Here is a 20,187-nt window from a genome sequence, read left to right on the forward strand (position 1 = left end):
CAGATTCCATTTGCAATAGCAGCAAAATACATCATAGACACAATAAGAAATACATAAAGAAAATTGTAAAATATAAATCATAAAAGAGAATTTGGAAAACTGGGGAGATATATTATGTCCCTAACGGGAAGATCAAATGTTTTAAGGATGTAGACCTTAGGTAGTATCCAAAATCTATAAAGAACTTATCAAACTCAACAGTCAAAGAACAAATAATCCAGTCAAGAAATGGGCAGAAGACATGGACAAACATTTCTCCGAAGAAGACATAGACATGGCCAACAAGCACATGAGAAAATGCTCTGCATCACTTGCTGTCAGGGAAATACAAATCGAAATCACAATGAGATACCACCTCACACCAGTGAGAATGGGGAAAATTAACAAGACAGGAAACAACAGGTGTTGGTGAGGATGTGGAGAAGGAGGAATCCTTGTATACTGTTGATGGGAATACAAGCTGGTGCAGCCACTCTGGAAAACAGTATGGAGGTTCCTCAAAAAGTTAAAAATAGAGCTACCCGATGACCCAGCAATTGCACCAAAGATACGAATGTAGTGACCTGAAGGGGCACCCACTGTTTATAGCAGCAATGTCCACAATTGCCAAACTATGGAAAGAGCCCAAATGTCCATGATGGAATACTACTCAGCCATCAAAAAATGAAATCTTGCCATTTGCAATGACATGGGTGAAACTAGAGGATATTATGCTAAGCGAAATAAGTCAATCAGAGAAAGACAATTATCACAGGATCTACTCATATGAGGAATTTAAGAAACAAAACAAGATCATAGGAAAAAGAGAGGAAAAAATAAAACAACAGGAAATCAGGAGGACAAACCCTAAGAGACTCTTTTTTTTTTTTTAAAGATTTTATTTATTCATGAGAGACACAGAGAGAAGGCAGAGATACAGGTAGAGGGAGAAGCAGACTCCGTGCAGGGAGCCCAATGTGGAACTCGATCCTGGAACTCTGGGATCACACCCTGAGCCAAAGGCAGAGGCTCAACCTCTGAGCCTCCCAGGCATCCCAAGAGAATCCTAATCATAGGAAACAAACTGAAGGTCATTGGAGGGGAGGGGAGTGGGGGGGATGGGAAAACTGGGTGATGGGCATTAAGGAGGGCATGTGATGTAAGGAGCACTGGGTGTTATATAAGACTGATGAATCATTCACCTCTATCTCTGAAACCAATAATACATTATATGTTAATCAATTGAATTTAAATAAGAATTTAAATAAAAATTTTTTAAATGCAAAAAACAGGGAAGATGTGAGGAAAGCTAAAAAAAAGATTCTTTCTCTCCCTCTCCCTCTGTCTCTCCCTCTTTCCCAGTGCACACATGCACACACTCTGAAAAAAAAAAAAAAGTTAATTTAAAAAGATGGCCAAAAAAAAAAAAAAAAAGATAAGAAATGCATGAATAGTCCAATAGGAAGAAAAAGTAAAATATTTGAACACAAATTATGCAGAACATTTGGAAAGCTTTGGGAAAGGTCATTCTGGAAATAATAAGTTCTAGAGAGGTAGAAAAATAACTTTGCAAACCCACAGAGGCATAGAAGTAAGCACAGAAACAGTGAAGTTAATCAAAACCCTTAGTGGGAATAGATGTGTGATAATTTTAAGAGCTGAGAGACAGGGTATGTGTAAGGCGCTTATACATTATTATAGATTATCTTTGAAATATAGATAGTAGTGTCTGTTAACTTACAGTATAATTTGATTAGTTCTGGGAATGTGTAGTTTAAAAATGTATTGATGTTATGGTGACAGACAGTAGCTACACTTGTGGCGAGGGCAGCAAAACGTATAGAGTCCTTGAACCACTATGTCATCCCCCTGAAATTAATGTAACATTGTGTGCAAATTATACCAATTAAAAAAATTTTTTGAAGCAAAAGATATGAAAAATAAAAGCACATGGATGTTAATACGAGATTAGCTGTTTGCCAAAACTCCAACCTGGACCCCAAATTTACACAGAGAAGGACCATTTGAAGTCCCTGGGCAGAAACAACAGCAGAAGCTGCCATTGGTCCTCTCAGGCCGAGCCCTCCTCTCCTCTCCAGCCTGTTGACTGCTGCCACCACAGTGGTTTGTTCACCCAAAGGCACCAGCTGGGACCTTCTTTGGCTCTACACAGGGCGGTGTCAGGGGTGAGTGACCTGTGTAGCTATGCTGAAAAGAGCCCCACACTTGGTATAGAGTTCTGTTAACACTGTCTTGGCGTTCAATAATTTTTTTTTTTTTTTTAACAAAGGACCCTGCATTTACATTTTGCACTGAGCCCTGCAAATCACGTAGCCAGTCCTGACTTTAGAACCCATGGGATTATCTTCTTCTGACCAACAGGAATGAAATTTACTTGTGGTTAGACAATGGCCCAGGAGTGAGCACTCCTCCAATGCCCTGACAGGCTCCCCTCCCAGACTCTTCCTTTTCTCTAATATCCATCAGTTGGGTCTACCACAACTTCCAGGAAACCGGACGGGTCTCTAAAGAGAACCTTGCTGAGGTGAATTTGACCTCAGCAGCATTGCCATTCTGTCAACAACCTCCACCTTGTTACAGGTGTGGCAAACAGCTCTCCTGCCAAATTCCAGCCGGTGTTGTAAAAAGGACCCTACCTGGTGAGTGGCCTGGGTCCCCAGAGGACATTTTTTTCCAGAACAGACAGAGGGGGACAGAGGAGGTTAGAAAAAGATAATATTGGTCAGAAGACAAGAATGACTACTCAACAGTGAATTTCTACCATTGAATGTCGCTGAATCTCCCTGAACCTCAGTTTCCTCATCTGAGAATGGGGCAACCAGGGGAGGTATCAATTCCCAGAGGATTGCCCAGAAGACCGAGAGTTTGTATAAAAGACTTCATAGGGCTCCTGATGCTTAGTGAGCGTGGGGCTTATGAAACATCAGTTCTTTTTAAATTTTTAGTGTATTTTTAAAAATGTTTATTGAAGTATAGTTAACATACAATGTTATATGAGTTTAGGTGCGCAACATATTGAATCAACAACTGTACATGAATCAGTGCTCAGGACAATAAGGATAATCACCATCTGTCACCACACAACTTCGTTATTACAATAGTGTGACCGATGCGTTCCCTACGATGTACTTCGCACCTCGCGGGCTCCTTCTGTGACTGAAGTTTAGCTCTCCGGGTCGCCGTCGTCTCCCACCCGGCCCCCGCTCACCTCCTCGTCGGCAACCACCGGTTTGTTCTCTGTATTTAACAGTCTGGTTTTTTGGCCTATGAAGCATGGGTTCTGAATCATTCGGGTCATGGGCCCCTGGGAGAACTTGCAGGGTTCCTAGGGTGCCTCCCCCCGCCCCCCCCCCCCCCAGGGTCATCTCCGAAAAAGAGCTCGCCTGCAGGGCCCGCTGAGGCCTGCGAGCGCTCCTGGGCCCCCAGAGGGGCTCGTGCCCCCCACCGCTCAGGGGCGGTGCTGTCTCCAGCCCCCACCCCGCCCCGGCCTCCACCTGCGGCCTCCTGCGGCCTCCCGCGGCCGCCACCCCGGCCCCCTCCCCTCCCCTCCCCTCCCCTCCCCCTCCGCGGGCCGCTCTCCGCCAGGGTCCCCGCGGCGCCCGAGGGCGGGCCCGGCTGTCGGCCCGCCCAGTGTGGGCCCGGGCGGGGGGGGGGGTCCCGCCTCTTACGGGATGGAAACTCCGGTGTCCAGAGGGGCGGGCGCGCGGCGAAAGGGGCATTGGTGCAGCCTGCGGCGGCCTCGCAGCGCGCCGGGGCCCGGCTCTGACCGCGTCGCGGCTCCGCGGCCGCTCGCCCGCCCCGCGCCCCCCGCGCCCCCCGCGCCCCCCGCGCCCCCAGGGCCCCCCGCGCCCCCCGCGCCCCCAGGGCCCCGCGCCATGCGCCCCCAGGGCCCCGCCGCCGCCTCCCCGCCGCGGCTCCTCGGCCTCCTGCTGCTCCTGCTGCTCCTGCTGCTGCAGCTGCGCGCGCCGTCGAGCGCCTCCGAGACCCCCAAGGGGAAGCAAAAGGCGCTGCTGCGGCAGAGGGAGGTGGTGGACCTGGTGAGTCCGGCGGGGCTCCAGCTGTCGGGGTGGGGGCGGTCGGCACGGCCGCGAGTGTGGGTGGGTGCGCGGGCCCGGGGTGCCCCGCTCGGTCCGGGGCCGCGTGCGCCGTGGGGCCCGGGAGTGCGAGCGGCGGGGCCGTGGCGGGGCGGGGGCGCGACGCCCCAAAATGCAGGGAGCCGCCCGGTAAGTTCTGGCCTCTGAGGGCCTCCCCCACCCCAGGAGGATGCCGAGGGCTCCCGAGGCAGCGGGGGTCGACCGAGAAGCCCCGGGAGGTGAGAGGGTGGGCCTGGGAGCGGCTGGGACACCCGGCCTCGCCGATGCGGTCCTGGGTGGGCCTGGGCCCGGGCCAGAGCCCGGCGACGTGTCCCGGGTTGGCGCTGGTGGCCACGTCTGCTGCGGGAGCGAATAACAACCCTCAGGAAGCATCCGTCCAGCTCTTTGTAACTTGAAGACTCTGAGTCATGTTGGGTCATCCTCCTAGGAAGTGTGGGCTGCAATTTACTTTGTTGGACGACCACAGCTCAGGACAGGGATGGTTCAGAGGGATTAAGGCCAGAAGGGAAAAGTGAAGGGACCCGGCACCAACCCTCGAAGGACCCGTTCCATTGTCCGTTTAGGCAGACGGGCGGGCAGTCAGCTCTCCCAGATACCCTGGGCCCTCAGCCTGTGGCCACCAAGCAAGAGCATCACAGTGGAGCTAAGGAGGAAGACAGTTTTCAGGAGAACAAATAAATAGCCCAAGTGCTTTCTGAGGGGCTAATCCACGCGAAAGTCTTTTTGCTTAAAGCTCTTACCCTTCAAAAGTCAACAAACCCAGTGGAGGGCAGAGCGGTCCTCCGCCCTGTGTCAAGAGCTGTCCTTTCACAGCTACCATATTCCTTGCACATAATAAATTTCAGTCTTTAAATCAATCTTACTTGCAGACAAATATGGTTTGCAGACATTGCAGTACATAAGGGGGGGCATTGTTTTGATAAAAAAAACGGTTTCAAATTTGTCAAGCTGCCACTATAAACTAAGCAAATAAACCAAATTCCCTGGCAGCTAGTTCTATGCCAGATTCAAAAGCTCTGGAAAAAAATTCCTGCCATTGCACACTCACTTTTTGGTGATGTGCTATGTAATTCTGCCCCACAAAGCAGACAATGTATTTAGGGCTACAGTTCTATTTTAAGTGTCTAGATTATTTAAAACTGCACCAAATGTCTGTGGTTCATGTGCAGTTTGCATTTTATGAATTTGTAATTATGATACACAAAATACCCCTTTTCTCCATAAAGCTAGCAATTTTTTCTTTTCCTCCATGGATTTACAGTACCTGCGGTTTCCCACAACTCTTGCCCAACTTGGAAAAGCTTATTGTGCTGCCAAGCTCAGGTGCATCCTGTAGATTGGATTTGGTTTTGCTGGAGGAAAAAAAAAATGTTCATGCGGTCATTGAGAAGGTCTCAACAGATTCTATAAAGCACCTTCTTTGTACAGGTTCTTTCAAAGCGTTCCTTTCAAGCTTCCAGCGAGCTCTGCCCCCTGGTGGCCAATGGAAGAAACAGGGGGTTCATTCTACAGACCTTTATAGAACCCCTGCCCAGCGCTAAGCGCATGCTGGGGTAGCATTTTAAAGCGAAAGAAGACAGATGTAATACCCATGGACCCAAATTCAATAAAATTATATGGCCACTGAAATGCAGTCTTTAGATAAAAAAACTGAATAAGAATTCTCAGTCTCGGCACTATGACATTTGGGGCTAGATAATTTTTTGTTATGGGAACTGTCCTGTGCATTGTAGGATGTTTAGCAGCACCTATACCCATACCCATGAGATGCTGGCAGTAACCTCTCCCCTCAGCTTGTGACAACCAAAAATGCCTCCAGACATTTGCTAAGTGTACCCTAGAGGACAAAACTGTCCCTGATTGAGAGCTGATATGTAAGAAAATAAAACTTTGTGTAGCATCTTGCCCCAACAGGAATAATAGTGAAAAAAAAATATCAGAAGAAGTCTTATTGTTTTTCCCTTCCCACTTGAAATCTATGTTCACATATTACATGTGTCTGCTATTAAGAGTAAGTATAAAATAAACCAAGCTGTTTTAGAATATTTTATATTTCAGTATATCTTAAAATTTTTGTTAAAATACTTTCCTTACAATTTCTTTGGCAATAGATAAATAGTGCCTTTTCTTACATCAGGAAAATGGCAGTGGCCAAAGTCATGACAAAGATCATTTATCAAAACAAAGATGAGATTGGTGATGTGAGAAGAAACTGATTGGGAAACACTATATACATGAGGATCCTTCCTAGGCAGTGGCATTACTGGACTTTATAATATGAACATGTCTAATTCCAGAAGTTATTTTAATATATAAGGAATCTTGGGGTTTTTTTGTTGTTCTCAGTGGACAGTATCTTTATACAGAATGATAGTACAATTTACACAAATAGGGGAAAGTTAAAGTAAAAATTTAAGTGGATTACATTTGGGGTTTGGGAGTCCTAATAAATGGATCAATTCCAGAAGAGACATGGGAATTAGACAGATGGAGATAAAATATTACCTTTACCACTTACCCAGCTATATTGGTGCATGTGGCTTATGTGTGCTGGCTGGCAGGTTTGCTAATGCTATCTTTCCCGGGTCTAGGTCCACCCAAGGGAGTGGACACACTTGCCCAGTGTCACTGCCTCACATGGTCTTGGGGAATAGTAAGAATCATCATGGCTGACATATGCAGTGTCTACTGTGTGCCCCACACTGCTCTAAGCACATTTTTATACATTGTCTCAGTTAAGTCTCACATGAACCCTACGAGGTAAGAATCTTTATTATTTGCCCTATTTTACAGGGAAGGAGACAAGTAGTGAAATGTTGAGTAAGTTGCCCTATCTTGCATAGCTAATAAACAGGGGAGCCAGGATTAAAATCCAGAGACTCTGGCTCAAGAATCCACACTCTTAATTTCTGCCTGATATTCTTGCTGCCTACCCACCAAGCAAACTGGGCGGGGTGGGGGGTAGGGGGGCAGAATCCGGGCACTTAAGAGGTTTGCTAGATTACTGCCACACTATGAAAGACCAGTGGTCACCTGCAGCAGGCCACTCACTCTTGAGAAGTGAGGTTGGAGGTCAGAAATTTTACCCTAGGGGATCCCTGAGTGGCTCAGCAGTTTAGCGCCTGCCTTTGGCCCAGGACGTGATCCTGGAGTCCCGGGATCGAGTCCCACGTCGGGCTCCCGGCATGGAGCCTGCTTCTCCCTCCTCCTGTGTCTTTGCCTCTCTCTCTCTCTCTCTCTATCATAAATAAATAAATAAATAAATAAATAAATAAATAAATAAATAAATAAATCTTAAAAAAAAAAAAGAAATTTTACCCTAGGGACCCTTCCTTCACATAAAAATAGAAAGAAGCAGGAGATGTGCAATCTGAATCAAAGATACTGCTGGTATAAGATAATTATTAACCAATATTTTTATTTTTATTTTTTTAAGATTTTTATTTATTTATTCATGAGAGACACAGAGAGAGAGGCAGAGACACAGGCAGAGGGAGAAGCAGGCTCCATGCAGGGAGCCTGATGTGGGACTTGATCCCGGGACTCCAGGATCACGCCGTGGGCCAGAGGCAGGCGCTAAACCACTGAGCCACCCAGGGATCCCCAACCAAGATTTTTAAAATAATTATATTTCTAGGACTATGTCTGAGGGAAATGACTTAAAAGAAGAAAAAAGCCATATGGATGACAATTTTCATTACAATAGTACTAATGATAGAAAAAAATAGAAATAACCTAAGTATCCCAAAATAGTGCAATGCTGGCATAAAATTTTTAAATTATCATTCTGAAATCCCAGTCCTTTACAGCATATAGGGTTAGAAGAAAAAAATAGTATATCTAATTATGTTCACCCTGGAATATAGCAATTTAAAAATTATGTATGCTTTTAAATAAGCAGCAGAAAAAAGCAGGCAAATGAAAACATTTTGTCTTCTTTGATTTCTGTGTGTGTGTGTGTGCAGTCTGCAATAAAAAGAATGGAAAGAAATCTCAATATTTTAGAAATAACTTTAAAATCAATTCTCTAAAAAAAAATCAATTCTCTATAATAACTCATCTAGAGTATAAACCAGGGGTATGAAGAGATTCTTGACTCCAACGACTCAAAATAAATACAATTCTATGGGCCCCTGGGTGGCTCACCTGGTTAAGCAATGAACTCTTAGTTTGGGCTCAGGTCATGATCTTAGGGTCCTAAGATCGAGCCCCTCATTAAGCCCCCGGTTGAGCCTGTTGACCTCAATGGAATGCCCACATTGGGCTCCACAATTAGGAGGGAGTCTGCTTGTCTCCCCCTCTCTCTGCCCTCCCCCTGCTCTCAAATAAATAAGATAAATCTTTAAAAAAGAATGCAGTTCTAATCAGAATGAGTCTTTGAATCTTGAGTGGTGAGGGTTTGTCCCTTTTCCTTTTTTCTGCTCTAGTATAATGGAATGTGCTTACAAGGACCTGCAGGGGTGCCTGGGAGAGATGGAAGCCCTGGGGCCAATGGCATTCCTGGTACCCCTGGGATCCCAGGTCGAGATGGATTCAAAGGAGAAAAGGGGGAATGCTTGAGGGAAAGTTTTGAAGAGTCCTGGACACCTAACTACAAGCAGTGTTCATGGAGTTCACTCAATTATGGCATAGATCTTGGAAAAATTGCGGTAAGTAAAGTTTGAATTATTTTAAAGTTGAAGCAAAACTTAAGAGTTTTCATAGTTGAGAGTGAGTTTAAGATTTTATTTTATTTAAAAAAAAGATTTTATTTTATTTTTGCTAGAAAACTTTTTACAAAATTAAGGAGTAGGGATGCCGTGGCTAAGTTAGAATTAATGAATTAAAAAGATAATATTTCAGAGTTAATTTTAAGAAGGTATTTCTAAGACAAATCACCACTAATAATATCTAAAATAACTTACTCCTTTTTTAAAAATGCAAACAAAAAGGGAGAGTGTAAGTGTCTGTGTTGGACAGTAAACAACTTTCCAATCTTGTTCTAAAGTGAACTTAAATTTAAATTAGTATAAGAAATTCTGCTATGGCTCTAAACATAAGGATGGGAAGAAATTTCCAAGAAACTAACAATGTGATAGGAATTGCCTCGAAGTGAGAAGTTCATGCTTAAAAATGCTAAGTTTGAGAGAAGTGGAATGGACCAGAGTTGTACTACAGTGAGCATTTAAAATTTTTCTGCAACATTTAAGGGGAGAAAGTCCTCAAAAGAGCCTGTCTAGCAATAAATTTTGGTTAATGGTTCAGTCACTTTAGTGTTTACTTCAAAAGTAACTGGCTACTGGGATGGCACAGAGTTTAAGAAGCTGGTGCTATTCCTAAGCCACTTTCTTTTTCTTTCTTTTTTTTTTTTGACAACCAACTTTGTACATGGTTCTGTGTATATATTATCATTATTCAATGTTATTCCTTGATATTAAGCACTCCCACCACCAGGCAAATGCAAGTACAAGAGATATTATTTTCACAAAACTCCGAGATGCCCTCATCTCAGCTCTTTACTGTCTGCTCAATTATCTATAAAAATATTTGAGGGATGCCCGGGTGGCTCAGCGGTTGGGCACCTGCCTTCGGCCCGGGGCGTGATCCTGGAGACCCGGGATTGAGTCCCATGTCGGGCTCCCTACATGGAGCCTGCTTCTCCCTCTGCCTGTGTCTCTGCCTCTTTCTCTTCCCATGTGTCTCATGAATAAATCTTTAAATATATATATAAATGTTTGAGACTGTCTTGTTTGAATTTTGTGTGCTAGGATTTCCATAGAGCTTCCAGAGTTTTGATGACTGTGACCATTTTTATTTTCATATGTGATTTCTTAGAAAGCATTTTGTTAGAATGTTGCCTGATTCTTTACACATCTGACATTGATAGACTGGTTACTTATTTATATAGCTAATCAAAAGTTGCTGAGTTGTCTCTAAAACTATCCCTATGGACTGAATTATTATGTTTTTAGGTTTCTTTTAGAAGCAGTCAGAATGAGTTTGAGAGCTTTCTGAAAGTAAAAGATAGTAGACTGTGAGCCAGTAGACAGAAGTTTTGCCAAGAGAAATGAGAGAAAAAAACTAGGGCCTTCTAATTGTTTCATATAGGTAAAGACAAAAACCTCCACCTATGCTTTACCCCTGGTACTGTTTGCTGTTGCTCATGAAGAAATGGGTCAAGAATAAATATATAGAGACAGTGCTAGTCTAGAATATAAGTTCCATGAGGGCAGAGATTCTGTTTCATTTACTGTTGTAACTGTAGCATCCAGTACATAGGGCTCAGGAAATATTTTTGGAATGAAAAAAAAAAATAGAGATATTGATTTGGTTTAAAAGATTGAAGAAGACTAGCTGTTTTGAGTAAAACTAAAATATACCATTAGTCCATGGTGTGAAGAATTCCAAGAATGCCATAATTTGATTTTCTTAGCGTTCCTAATATCAGAGTCTCTTATCTACCTTGCAGAGAATCTCTCTCCTTCTGTAAAAGTTAAGCTTTTTAAAATGTAGTTTGAAGAAAAGGAAAGTTAAAAAAATTCACAATACAACTTGAAAGCATCTTTTAAATGAAAAGTGAAAAGCTAATCCTATTTCTGTGTTTGTGATAGGAGTGTACATTTACCAAGATGCGCTCAAACAGTGCCCTGAGAGTTTTGTTCAGTGGCTCACTTCGGTTAAAATGCAGAAATGCATGCTGTCAGCGTTGGTATTTCACGTTCAATGGAGCTGAATGTTCAGGACCTCTTCCCATTGAAGCCATAATTTATTTGGACCAAGGAAGCCCTGAACTCAATTCAACAATTAATATTCATCGCACTTCTTCTGGTATGTAGAACAATGACTGCAGGATGTGCCTTATGTCTTTAGAGACCAAAAGTTGGTTTTGAACCCACTATCATGTTGGCTCACCAGCCTGTGACAAAAAGAGACCTAGAGCAAGTTTTCAGTATCTTAATCTTCATCCTGGTTGCATTTCAGAATTCCCTGAGATGGATCTTTAAAAAAATACGCAGATGCCAGGGTCCCATCTCTGACCAAATGAATCGGAATCTCTGGGGATAAGACCATATTTTTTAAAAGATCCCCAAGGTTGGAAATCACTGAGTTAGATGAAACAGCAAAACAGCCCATTATGCCATAGAGCAGGTTTTCTTTTCTTTCTTTTCTTTTTTTTTAAAAAGCAGGTTTTCAACCCTGGCTACACATGAGGCTCAACTAGGAAACTTAAAAAAAATCCCCGTACCTGGGTACCCCTTTCCAGGGAGTAGAACTTAATGGGTCTAGATACAGCCAAGGCAGTGGGATTTCAGAATTGCTTCTAGTTAGTCTAATGCTCAGCCAAGGTTGAGATCCACTAGCTTTTATTGATAAGGAGATTATTTCTCTGCCTTGTCCTTTAAAAGGATAGATATTGTCTGCTGAATTTGTAAAAGGGAACATTTCTATGTTGCATTCTCTGTTTCTAGTATAAGAGAAAAGACATTTAAACCAGTGGTCACTTAAGCTGTGGAAAATAAATTATTGGTTTGTTTCATTCTAAGATTCATTAAAGAAAGTTTGGAAGTCTACCCGCCCCCCCCCCCAAAAAAAGGAAAAGGGATATCAGTTAATGTCATCACCCAGAGACACCACTGTCAGTACTTGGCTGCCAACCATTTTGGCTTCTTGAGTCACAGCAGGTAACACACCATGATCATCTATGCTGGAAGAATCACAAGACATATATATCACTAGCTTCGTTTCCCTGATTTCTTGCAGGGATTTCTCACTAACCTCGTACTTAAAAATGGCAGAGAGAAGAGAAGAGATCCCTCCACTGTTAACCAGAGGAAATTATATTTCAGCATGCTTGGGGATCCAAGTCAGATAGATTACTGAGCCCCAAAACTAATATAGCACATTTATTCCTGAGAAGTCAAGAGCATCTCTTCTTCATTCTTCCTCAAATCCCCAGAGGATCCTTGAGATACAAAAAAGATGTTGTAACCCCCTCTCTCAGCGCATAGAGAAGGTCCAGGGAAATCAAGTGAGTTGTGCTGGAGAGTAGAATCAGTGTTCAGGACAGAAACCACTCCTTGTCTTCCCTCTTCTCTCCCCAACCCTCTCTTTGATCAGGTTAAAAAGCTTGATCACTAGGTCCTGGGATACTTGTACTGGAAAGGATGATAGGTTTTCCACCTAAGAAGCAGTCTTTCTAGTAAAGTAAACCTAGACATAAAATGAAAATTCTACCAGGAAGTGATGTATGTTTGGTATATATAGGTACATACTGAACACCATATACTATATGGTGTATGTGTGATAGATATAGTTGGTATAAGCAACTTACCTTCTATTGTATTACCTACCTTTAAGGTGTTTGTGCTAATATCATATAATATGAGCCCAGGAACTGTGACCTATACATGTATATACTTAATAAATTATTTAACCTGTCATTTCCCGTGGTGTAGAGACTCATTTGGTATGACCACTTGGGTGGAATGTCAGAAGTAATTTGTTATTTATGACAGTTTTTGTAGTAAGGTGGTAGAAGGTTACTTCTGTAATAAAATCACTTTCCCTTGCACACTGATACTCTTTCTTGAGAGAAAGGAGACACACTCATACTTAGCACATCGAGAGGACTTAAAGCCTCGGACAATGCCCATGGGAGTTCAAAAAACATTTGAATTTCACCTTGTTACCTGGGTCTATGAGGAAAACAGGTCTAGAAACCCCTCATCCCACATGTTTTAGGTGCTTCATAAGTTGTGATACTATATTATTATAGCAAAAATGTTCATTCATTCAAAAAACGTTATATTGGTTATATATGGTTCATGACCATGAAGTGACCATTTGACTCTCCTGTGAGACTGAGGACCCAAATTTGTCTTCTGTCCTGTAGTGTGAGTTGAACAAGCTTCTAGACCATGGATATGCAGAACTTGGGAGAACATGAGTATTTCTGGGCATTTTCTCTCAGCATGGCCCTAGATTATGGGATTGTGGCCACACTACTTCATTCTCCCATGTGTGAAAGGGGCCTGAACCATAGTCAAGTCCCTGGATTCTGAAGAAGAAGATTGCTTCAGATCTACGTCTGTGAGGCTCAGCTGGAATGTACCAACCTACCAAATGGGAAACTTGACAGTCACATGATGGCATCCCTATACTGCTTTATAGGTCAGGACTCATTTTCTGAAAGAATCTGGCAACCTTTGGTTCCTCTACCCCCTTAAACAGACATGTATCTTTTTGTCTGTTAAAATGACCATTAGGGGAATTTTAAAAAGTATTACTATAGAAGGACCTTGGTAAGATGGAATGCAAGTTGTATATTAGTAGGTGAATGTCCAGAGAACCTGAGAAAAGTTGTATATTTATAAAGCATAAGAACACAGAGGAAAAGCAAGGTCGTTTCTTTTTCACTGTGAGGAAATTCCGTGTAAAATGAGATTCCCAGATTGAAGGACTGGTATAATTATTCTAGAACATCTTTTACTGTTACAAAGGCCCTTTCTTCTACCCATCAGGTGTATAGGTAAGTGTTGGAAAAGCTTTTTTTTTTTTTTTAAAAAAGATCTGCATATCAAAGAAAGTCTTGGCTTTGAAAAGTGTGGGCTTCCTTTGTTTAGTCAAATAAATTGCTTTTTTTTTTCCAGTCACCTAAACAGTAACTTTGGGTAACTAAACAGATTCAGGTTTTATGGCTGAAACCTGTAAGAAAACCGCCTGTTCAGCTTTTATCATCGGATGGATAATATACATTTTTTAAAAATATTTCTGTGGTAAGAAAAAGAGAACTTCTCTTTATGAAGTCCTTAGTAAGTATTAGGATTTTTAATTCACTGTGCATTAAATAGATTTGTTACCTAACTTGCTTAAGTCATAAAATTTAGATGAGGATTTTTGTTTTTTTGTTCTAAAGAAAGGTGTAACTTTCATCTCTCTTCTGCAGTGGAAGGACTTTGTGAAGGCATTGGAGCCGGCTTAGTGGATGTTGCTATCTGGGTTGGGACTTGTTCCGATTATCCGAAGGGAGACGCCTCTACTGGATGGAATTCAGTATCTCGCATCATTATTGAAGAACTACCAAAATAAATTCTTTCATTTTCATTCCCTACCTCTTTTTTATTAAGCCTTTGAATGGTTCATCGTAGTGGCATTTTATATAATTTTTATGTATACATCTGAATAAAAAACAAAGCTAAATGTGTTTCAGACCAAAGTGTGATTTCACACTGTTTGAAAATCCAGTATTTTTCATTTTCCTTCAGTCAAAAAAATGATTTCAGGATTTTGTAGTTGATTAGAACACCTTCTTTGTATTCCCCATTCCCTGAACCTATAATTCGGAATGTCTTTGTGTGGTCTTGAACTTTTCCTATTCTCTTAGGATAGGACTTTTAAAACATAAAGGCTACCAGCCTTTGTACAAGTTGTAAATGTTTGGAACTGTTTTATATCTGTGAAATAAAACTTAATTTCAAACAACCTCAGTATGCTAACCTAATTGCCACTAAAATTAGAGTTCCTAGTACTTCACATCTGAAAAGTTGGGTTCATTTAATAATCATATATTGAATTTTAGTGAGTGTATAGTACTGTTTGTTCCATACTTTGAGGAATATAAAGAAAAAGGGGTATTTCCATGTCAGGAATTACATTAGCAGTTTAGGATTTTTATCTTAAAGAATAAAAAGATGTGAATTCTGTCCTCAATTGCTTACCATTTGGTAGAGAGGATACAATATATACAAAAATAACAATAAATCAAAGATCATATGTTAATTGACGTGACAGTTGTTGAAGTGGTGGTATAATTGAAAGAGTGTTCCGTTACTTCTGGCTGAAGGGATCAGAAAGAATTCAGGATGAAGGAAGTACAGGTCTCAGACTGATAAAGTTAAGTGAATCCTGGACTTGAATTGGAAGTATCAGTATGAAGTACTTTATCTTAAATAAGGCTGTGAAACAATAACAACAAAATCTCCTCGTTTTGGGCTTGTGAACAATGACCTAGAAATGATGACCAGTTGAGTAACATCCTGATTGTGATCTCCACATTCCATTTCCCCCTAAAAGGAACTAAGCCTCCTTGAAGAAATGGGTGATTTCAGTTCTGGGGCAGGAAGTGTACAGTAGGAGTCTGGAACATCTTGGCATACTGGAAAACAAGGCAGCTATGAAAGACAACTGAAAAGGATCCAAGAGCCAACTTGAATTGCTTCCCACTGGCAAAGATGGTACAATGTAAGCATCAATAAAAATAATAGCTGCAACAGTTTGCAACACATCAAATGTGTTTTAATGCAGGAATTCATAATGATACTAACATAAAATTCATTGGTCAACTTGGAGGATGCCAGCAAACCAACTTGTTACTTTGAAACTTGGTAAATAGAAAAAAACAAGCATTTATTCTGCTTTCTCAATATGAACCATATTTCTGGGTGACCAAATTGTTGATGAAGGGAAATTTCTCCTTATAGAAATGTGTTTTTTAGTGTGTATTGGTATAGATAACAAATGAAGAGTGATAGAATATCAAATTTTCAACCCCTCACAAATTAAGAGATCTAGCAATAATCATCAGGGAGGGAGTAGACTGTATGTCTTAATAAAAGTACATAACACCACCCAAGAAGTACTTTTGTCAAGAAACCATCACACTTGGATTTGATATAGCTTCCAGATATAACCCTTAAATTTCAGGAAATACAGGGGATAGAAGAACATGTTAATTGACATGGACGAATCATAATCAGCAAATCTAGACTGGGAAAGTTGAAAGACAACTTGGTTTCTTCCACAAATAAATTGCAAGAAAAGAAAAAAACATGGATTAAAAGAACTTGAACTTTATTTGGATGCTTGAAATAGTTGACATTTGAACATTAACTGGATATTTAGTATCAAATAATCACTTATTTTTTAGGTTTTTGATAATGGTATTGTTATTTTTTTAACTCTTTTTTTGGGAAGATTTTATTTTCAAGGGACACCCGGGTGGCTCAGTCAGTTAAGTGTCTGCTTTCAGCTCAGGTCATAATCCTGGGATTCTAGGATCAAGCCCCATGTAGGGCTCTCTGCTCAGCAGGGTGCTTGATTCTCCCTCTCCCTCTGCCCCTCACGCCCTGCTCATGCTCTCTCACTCACTCACTATTTCAAATAAATAAAATCTTTTTAAAAAAATAAAGATTTTATTTTTAAGTAATCTCTACACTCAACATTGGGCTCAAATTCACAAACCTGAGATGAAGAGTCACATGGTCCACTGACTGAGCCAGCCAGGCACCCCATAGTGTGGTTATTTTTAAATAATGCTTATCTTTTAGAGGTACTGCAATATTTAAAGTAAAGTGATATGATGTCTGGAATTTGCTTCAGAATAATGTGGAAAAGAAAAGTGGGTGAGAAGGAATCTAGATGAAATAATGTTGAGAAGTTAACCAAAATGGGTAAAAATTGAGATTTTGGGTGGGGATGAGAACATTAGTTCAGACCTCTTTGAATGGGCACAGAATGTGAAGATATTTGTGTTCCATATTAATACCTACCGAAGAACATCCATTGCAAAGGCAGCTCTTAATATTGAGATGAACAAAATAACACACTGTTGCTGTCAGCTTCTTTCCTCAGCCACGCCAGTGATAGTTCAATGGACCCATGAGCAAAGAGGCCATGGTGACAATGCACAGGAGGCTGTTCAACAACATGGGATTTCCCTTAAAAGGCTGGCCTGGCTAGAGTTACTGCTGAGTATAGAGACCAGCTTTGAGTATGTAACATTGGTACCATTCCCTGAGAGGACTAGCCAGACACGCAGTGGACCTCTTCTACCATGGAGGGGTAGAGATTCATTCTCACGGAAACAGACATATATTCTGGATATAGATTTGCCCTCCATGCCCATAATACTTCTGCCAGCACTACCATCCACGGACTCACACAATGCCTTATCCAGTGTCCTGGCATTCTACTCACCAGTGCTTCAGATCCAGAAACCTCATTTTACAACGGAGAAATGCAGCAATGGGGCTCACCCTATGGACTTAATTGGTCTTGCAATATACCCTACCACCTGAGACTGGCTGGTCTAAGTGAAAGGTGAAATGGCTTACTCGGGACGCATATGTGGTCTTACACCAGTTGGTAGACAACATCCTAGAACAGGGTTTGGTCCTATGGGGAGTAGTATGTGCTTGGATCAGAAAGCATGATATGCTGTTACCTCTCTTGTAGCCAGAATACAAGCAGTGGAAGTGAGTCGCTTCTCTTACTATTATTCCTAATAACTCATTTATAGACTTTTTGCTTCTTATCCTGGCAACTTTGAACTGCTGGTTTGGAGATCTTGGTATCCAAGAGGGGAATGCTTCCACCAGGAGACACAAAAATAGTTCCACTGAATTAGAATATGAGACTATTCGTTTTCTACTGAAAACTGCATAACTAATCTAATAGATTAAGACAACACACATTTATTAATCTCATGGCTTCTATGGGTCAAGGGTCTAGGTACAGGTTAGTTGAGTCTTCTGCTCAGGTTTTCACCAGGCTGAAATCAAAGTATTGGCTCAATTATCTAACATTCAGGATTTTCTTCTCAATTTATATGATTGTTAGCAGAATACAATTCCTAGCAGCTGTGTTAAAAACCTTCTTTTCCAGCAGCTGGGTGGCTCAGTGGTTTAGCACCGCCTTTGGCCCAGGGTGTGATCCTGGAGACCTGGGATCAAGTCCCACATCGGGCTCCCTGCATGGAGCCTGCTTCTTCCTCTGCCTGTCTCTCTGCCTCCCCCTCTCTCTCTCTCTCTCTCTTGCTCTTCTCTCTGTGTTTCTCATGAATATGTAAATAAAATCTTAAACAAACAAACAAAACCTTGTTTTCTTGCTGTCAGCTGAGGACTGCTTTTACCTCCCAGAGGTCACTCCCAGGTGCTTGTTATGTGGCTCCTCCTCTTACAACATGGCTGTTTTTTTTCCAGACCAGCAAGAGAATTCTTCTGCTTTTAAGGCTTGCCTGAGGGCAGCCCGGGTGGCTCAGCAGTTTAGTGCCGCCTTCAGCCCAGGGCGTGATCCTGGAGACCCAAGATGAAGTCCCATGTCGGGCTCCCTGCATGGGGCCTGCTTCTCCCTCTGCCTGTGTCTCTGCCTCTCTCTCTGTCTCTCATGAATAAGTAAATAAGATCTTTCAAAGAAAAAAGAAAGGTAAGGCTTACCTGATTAGGTAGGTTGGGCTCACTCAGGATAATCTCTCCTTTTGGATTATAGCCAAACTGATTAGGGACCTTAATTACACTTGCAAAATTCCATCTGTCATATAACATAATCATGGAATTGATAACCAACTTATTTACAGGCCCCAACATTGCTCAAACAGAACTAGATTATTTACATCAGGAGGCAGGGATCATGGAATCTGTGTTAGAAGCCAACCTACTGTAGACTGCCCCCTGGCCATTTTGCACTCTTTATACCACTGAACCAACAGGTGAAAAACAGGAGGTTCATCTATTGGTTTTACTGACGGATCCTAATTACCAAGGGCAATTGGTTGCTGCTATGATGGAAGCAAGGAAGACCATGTTTGGAACCCAGAAAAATTTCTGAGGTTCTTGTTAGTACTTCCATGCCAAAGATGAACGGAGAACTACTTGAACCAGAGAAGGAAGAGTGATTAAGGATCCCAACCTTTTGGGAAGAAGGATTTGGATCTGCTTCACCAGGTAAAGAACCCAGAACTGTGGGTTTTGGCTGTGGGCAAGGAAAATGTGGAATGGGTAGTTAAATGTGGAATGGGAAGCTGTAGATATCACCTATGAACTTGTGAACAATGACAGAAAACCAGGACCTTGGTGGCCTTGGATATTTTGTTATATGCCCGTTTATACATGGTAACCCTTTTCTTCCTTTCTCTCCTTCCCATTTTAATGTTATATGAAAGTTAGCGGAGGTAAACTTTACAGGTTTTTAGTTAACAAAATACTGAGACCATGACTGAATTGGAGGAGTAATTAATATAGCCAGCAATGGATTCAATGACCGTTGGGCTTTGTGTTTTCTCATTTGGGTGAAGGGCAGGCACTTTCCTTATCAGGATAGCTGTATCAAACTAGGCTAACATACAGATTATGTATGTTATTTTGCTTTGTTGTGCTGGAACTGGAATGTGCATAGAAGGTTGCAAATGAAGCTAAGTACTCCAGATGGTCAATTAAACTACTCATCAATTTGTTTCTGAACTCTAAATTCATTCTTCAGTACCTACACTGTGGTCATGAACTGCATTCTAAGTACTTCTCCTTTAGAATAGCCTATTAACTAGAGAATACTGGAGGGATATTGCAGAAGGAGCTGGTCTTCCTGGTTTCAGGGTGGTTTCTCTTGCTCCTACCAGTGGTGTGTGTGTGTCTGTGTGTGTGTGTATTTGGTGGTACTGTGCTCCAGTTGCACACCCAAAATGCAGTCCTTTACCTAGAACTTGCAGCTCCAGCCCGGGAGGTCTGATTCTTTCTGCAGGGGAGAGGGATGCCACATAGTCCCGGCCTCTACTGTCTAGAGCACCCGATTCCCCAGTATGCCCACCCACAGGTCTTGGCTTGCTTGCACCTTTCCAGTGTGGGCCAAGTCTACCCTGCCTTTGCAACTGCAAAAATGTCCCATCATCCTCAGCAAGCTGCTCAACTAGCTTTGGCTTGCTGGTGTCCTAAAGGATCTGTTCCTGTTTTTCACCTAATTCTATACCAACTCTGGACTAGGAAACGCAGCAGCCTTTCTCATCATCCAGTGATCTGCAATGGTCCCAAGAGGTCTGAATGCCAGAGGGGGACACTCTTCCAAGCTCATTCATCCTTGGCTACTCTTTCTCAGCTTCAGGGGACTGTTTAGTTCGCGTAATATATTTATCATAGCTTAGCAATTCCTTAATCTTCTCCTGGTTAAATCTGCTGTGTGTTCTATGCCCTGGTTGGACTTAGATTGATGTGTGATTAGTTGATTGGACAAGGAAGTGAGCGTGAGTGGTGCTCTCTCTCTCTCTTTGGGAACAAGCTGCTCACAGCATGAGTTCAGTCCCATATCTCCTTGCTGTGTTTTACAGGGACAGGCTCCAAGAGTCTTG

General features: G+C 42.1%; 1 protein-coding gene across 1 annotated transcript; it reads left to right on the plus strand.

The window, feature by feature from the left end:
• Positions 1–3,846: 3,846 nt before the first annotated feature.
• Positions 3,847–14,555, plus strand: CTHRC1 (collagen triple helix repeat containing 1). Its single transcript, XM_077846869.1, has 4 exons — positions 3,847–4,037; positions 8,522–8,743; positions 10,685–10,901; positions 14,020–14,555. The coding sequence occupies exons 1-4, from the start codon at positions 3,876–3,878 to the stop codon at positions 14,160–14,162; spliced, it is 744 nt and encodes a 247-aa protein (XP_077702995.1). The 5' UTR covers positions 3,847–3,875; the 3' UTR covers positions 14,163–14,555.
• The last annotated feature ends 5,632 nt before the right edge of the window (positions 14,556–20,187 follow it).

This window comes from Canis aureus, chromosome 14, assembly GCF_053574225.1.
Source record: "Canis aureus isolate CA01 chromosome 14, VMU_Caureus_v.1.0, whole genome shotgun sequence".
Lineage (NCBI taxonomy): Eukaryota > Metazoa > Chordata > Mammalia > Carnivora > Canidae > Canis > Canis aureus.